We start from the raw sequence: 5,000 nt of genomic DNA on the forward strand, positions 1-5,000 counted from the left end.
GGATGCCGCTTTGTCACAAGTCAGTCTGTAAAATTTTTGGCCCGCTAGATCTGCCCTAGCCAACCGTAAGTGCTATTATTGTGAAATGGAAGCAGTGTTGGCTGGAAAGTTGTAAAGCATGGGACTTCAGTGGTCTGCACAGGGCCTTGACCTCATCCTCACTGAACAACTTTGGGATGAACTGGAATGCTGAGTGCTCCAAGGGACACCTACTCAACGGAATTAAATCGTTCTTACAGGATGTACAAATGGGTACAGATAAATGGAAAATGATTATATTTGGTGGAGTATTGTAATTACAGCTGACCAAATTATAGCATGGTGGTAACAGTTTTAATGGTGTTATTAACAGTTGTAACTATTAGTGGCGTTGGCCACAATATGGGGGGATGTGTATTAATGACATGACCTAAGGAAGCGATGTCCAAATGGTTAAAGATTTCTTGCTGGAGGGCACTGGTGCATCCCTCATTGTTGCAGCCATTAAAATGCTGATTATTGAATTTTGGCAGTTATCCGATTATTCAAGAAGTCACATAAACAGCATACAAGGGTTTCTTAGATGAGATGAACGGCGTTATCAATAAACCTGATTGAAAGAGCTGGACTTTAACTCTGCTTCTGTGGTGCTTTTTTCAGCACATGTTACTCATTACTTTCGTTTCTCTCAGTCTCACAAACAGAGCGCAGAGCTGCCCCACAAACAGCAAGCAGCGTCCAACACAACAGCCACAAAACGGCAACAAAACACTCTTGGAGTGAAGCCGAAACCACGACATGAAGCTTGAATTGTACATCATGTCCTTCTTCCTCTGTGAGTTTAGTGGCAGAAGGTAAAACAGAAATCCCGTCACTGTGGATCCTGAGACCTGACTTCCCAGGTCCAGGTCAACCGTGTTGAACAAATTACTCCGATATCCGGCAGTTCTTGGTCTGGTAAGTGCGTCTAAACGCACTCGGTGATGAGCTGCAACGTGATCTCACCAGTAAAGAGCTGTGTTTGATGATGAAGAGCTGGCGGGTCCACTGGCCGAGCCACTTCTTCCTCCACAGATACCCGCAGATACGTGACTCGGGGACGGGCCGGAGGCAGGGCTGGGACGCGCTCCATTGGATATAATGAGCCCGATCCTTCACAAAATCCTCCTCCTCTTCCTCCTCACCGTACGACTCGTAATGACTGCTGTCCGAGTCCATTTTATCTGAGGGCAGTGAGGACCGAATGAATGAGGGCTGCGCGGCAATTAAAGAGACAGATCAGTAAAAAAACCAAGGTACGCCGGTTCCCTCGCCACTCCGAGTTTAGCCTCTCAGCCAAGACGTGTCTGCTTCTTCAGTTTTAGCGCTGGTGCTAAAGGCTAATGTAGCTAACAAGTCATAGAAGCTGATAATTAGCGTGGTGCTAACGGCGTATCTGTTCTCGCTTCATTTGCATTTATGCCATTTGGCTGACGCTTTTATCATTTTACACAGGCAAGCCAAGGCGGTGTTAGGAGTCTTGCCCAAGGACTCGTATTGACTCGACTGAACCCCAGTCTATAGTGTAGAAGGCAGAGGTGTTACCCACCACACTGACCAACCACCCTCAACCTGCTTCAAACACGGTACGTCGCAATACATCTGTGACATACTGCGATCTACAAAATAGACGAAGGCAAAAGACAAATTTGAAGTTATTCAAGACTTTGTTGGCTGTGCTAACGTACATTAGTCCATGTCTGTAGATGACAGTGAGTTACACCGCGTCAGAAGCCGCACAACCAAGTCTACCGAGCAACTCCATATGCCTGGAGGTGAGGGGTGATGATCCAGCCGTGCAGTTAGCACCATGCTAATTTGGAGTATGATGCTACTTTATCAGTAAGCCTCGTAGCTTCAGTGCTAATTCTACAGAAGCAAACTTAAGGCACCAAACATGCTTGGCTTTGAGGTGAAGGTTTGATTTTTTTTCACCAAACCTTTCCTTCAAATGGACGTCCTTAAAGAAAAAAACTTGTCTTTAGCACTTAATTAGGCTAGTCTGAGGATTTACATTTTACATTTATGGCATTTGGCTGACGCTCTTATCTAGAGCGATGTACAATTTGATCATTTTACACAGGGAGGCCAAGGTGATGTTAGGAGTCTTGCCCAAGGACTCTTATTGGTGTAGTGTAGGGTGTTTGCCCAGGTGGGGGACTGAACCCCAATCTACAGTGTAGAAGGCAGAGGTGTTACCCACTACACTATTTCTGGCTAATACTTCAGGTAATTCTAAGGAAATATACTCATAGTTTTTGTTCGTCGTGTCTAAATACTCTACACTCAAAAGCGAATGAACCACAATAACAGAATAAATGTCACTTAAAAGGAGGTAAATAAATGTTATCTACAGAGCTGGACTGACCTGTCGACTGACTGGCCGGAATAAAAGGTTCTGCTTCTTCATAACAGTCATCATCATCCTCTAAACCCTCCGGAGGGTGGGGCGGCACCACGGGGCCTATGGGCTGAAGACACAAGCAGAAATACCATTAAATCATTCTTCTCGAGTGAAGCAATGTAACCAAAATAGACGTTTCCTAGAAATAAATCAGCATCGTCACCCGGCACATGCTCTCCGGGCTATAAATGAAGTGTCATGCATGAACTCATTAACCCACAGCATGAACTCAACAAAGCTTGACCTCTGGATCGAGATCAGTCGGAGCGGACCATCGTAAATGTCACCGCTGACGGACTGCGCGCCCATAAATATCCACAAATCTGTCTGAACCGATTCCCCTCAAGAGAACGCAAAGGAGCGTCCAGCCGGGGACCAGAGTAAATGTGCAGTTAGAGATGATATCTTTTACATATGGGAGTCTGCACACATCCTAAATAAAGCAGCGCACTTACAGGAAACGAAGGGAAACTGAGAGAGTTCGCCCGGCAGCCCAGTGTGATTATGGACCCAATGCGCAGACTTTCCTAGAGGGTCACTGTAGCGGGACTAGCGCTGTGGTTTTCTGCCCTTTGCTCATACATTTCTGCTGGAACTCTGTGGCGACACGGGCTGTACCAGTGCAGTCCATCAAAAGACTTTGGCTCAAACCAAAAGACACATCAGAAGAGACACATTTGCATGAACTCTCACAGGTCCTGAGTAAACGTAGAAGTGTAGAACATTTAGAGCCGGTTATTCATTCAGCCTAATGAGAAACTGTAGAACGGACTCGGTTTATATCACAATACCTACATTTAGAGTCGGTTATTCATTCAGTCTAATGAGAAACTGTAGAACGGACTCGGTTTATATCACAATACCTACATTTAGAGTCGGTTATTCATTCAGTCTAATGAGAAACTGTAGAACGGACTCGGTTTATATCACAATACCTACATTTAGAGTCGGTTATTCATTCAGTCTAATGAGAAACTGTAGAACTGACTCGGTTTATATCACAATACCTACATTTAGAGCCGGTTATTCATTCAGCCTAATGAGAAACTGTAGAACTGACTCGGTTTATATCACAATACCTACATTTAGAGCCGGTTATTCATTCAGTCTAATGAGAAACTGTAGAACAGACTCGGTTTATATCACAATACCTACATTTAGAGTCGGTTATTCATTCAGTCTAATGAGAAACTGTAGAACGGACTCGGTTTATATCACAATACCTATATTTAGAGCCGGTTATTCATTCAGCCTAATGAGAAACTGTAGAACTGACTCGGTTTATATCACAATACCTACATTTAGAGCCGGTTATTCATTCAGTCTAATGAGAAACTGTAGAACAGACTCGGTTTATATCACAATACCTACATTTAGAGTCGGTTATTCATTCAGTCTAATGAGAAACTGTAGAACGGACTGGGTTTATATCACAATACCTACATTTAGAGTCGGTTATTCATTCAGCCTAATGAGAAACTGTAGAACTGACTCGGTTTATATCACAATACCTACATTTAGAGTCGGTTATTCATTCAGCCTAATGAGAAACTGTAGAACAGACTCGGTTTATATCACAATACCTACATTTAGAGCCGGTTATTCATTCAGCCTAATGAGAAACTGTAGAACGGACTCGGTTTATATCACAATACCTACATTTAGAGCCGGTTATTCATTCAGCCTAATGAGAAACTGTAGAACGGACTCGGTTTATATCACAATACCTACATTTAGAGTCGGTTATTCATTCAGTCTAATGAGAAACTGTAGAACGGACTCGGTTTATATCACAATACCTACATTTAGAGTCGGTTATTCATTCAGTCTAATGAGAAACTGTAGAACGGACTCGGTTTATATCACAATACCTACATTTAGAGTCGGTTATTCATTCAGTCTAATGAGAAACTGTAGAACGGACTCGGTTTATATCACAATACCTACATTTAGAGCCGGTTATTCATTCAGCCTAATGAGAAACTGTAGAACGGACTCGGTTTTTATCACAATACCTACATTTAGAGCCGGTTATTCATTCAGCCTAATGAGAAACTGTAGAACGGACTCGGTTTATATCACAATACCTACATTTAGAGTCGGTTATTCATTCAGTCTAATGAGAAACTGTAGAACGGACTCGGTTTATATCACAATACCTACATTTAGAGTCGGTTATTCATTCAGCCTAATGAGAAACTGTAGAACGGACTCGGTTTATATCACAATACCTACATTTAGAGTCGGTTATTCATTCAGTCTAATGAGAAACTGTAGAACGGACTCGGTTTATATCACAATACCTACATTTAGAGTCGGTTATTCATTCAGTCTAATGAGAAACTGTAGAACGGACTCGGTTTATATCACAATGCCTACATTTAGAGCCGGTTATTCATTCAGCCTAATGAGAAACTGTAGAACAGACTCGGTTTATATCACAATACATACATTTAGAGTCGGTTATTCATTCAGTCTAATGAGAAACTGTAGAACAGACTCGGTTTATATCACAATACCTACATTTAGAGTCGGTTATTCATTCAGCCTAATGAGAAACTGTAGAACGGACTCGGTT

At 42.6% G+C, this 5,000-nt stretch overlaps 1 protein-coding gene across 2 annotated transcripts in view; it reads right to left on the minus strand.

The window, feature by feature from the left end:
- The window catches only part of si:dkey-220o5.5 (actin filament-associated protein 1-like 2), an 81,353-nt gene that overhangs the window by 22,128 nt on the left and 54,225 nt on the right, over positions 1-5,000 (minus strand). For both annotated transcript variants that reach the window (XR_005129905.1, XM_037536114.1), the window contains exons 4-5: positions 2,387-2,489; positions 985-1,202 (exon numbers count right to left, since the gene is read on the minus strand). Coding sequence is in view for 1 of the 2 variants with exons in the window: in XM_037536114.1 (XP_037392011.1) it covers positions 985-1,202; positions 2,387-2,489 (321 nt within the window). In the remaining variant the exon portion in view is untranslated. The remainder of the gene's footprint in view (positions 1-984; positions 1,203-2,386; positions 2,490-5,000) is intronic.

This window comes from Pygocentrus nattereri, chromosome 29, assembly GCF_015220715.1.
Source record: "Pygocentrus nattereri isolate fPygNat1 chromosome 29, fPygNat1.pri, whole genome shotgun sequence".
In the NCBI taxonomy this organism is placed as follows: Eukaryota; Metazoa; Chordata; class Actinopteri; order Characiformes; family Serrasalmidae; genus Pygocentrus; species Pygocentrus nattereri.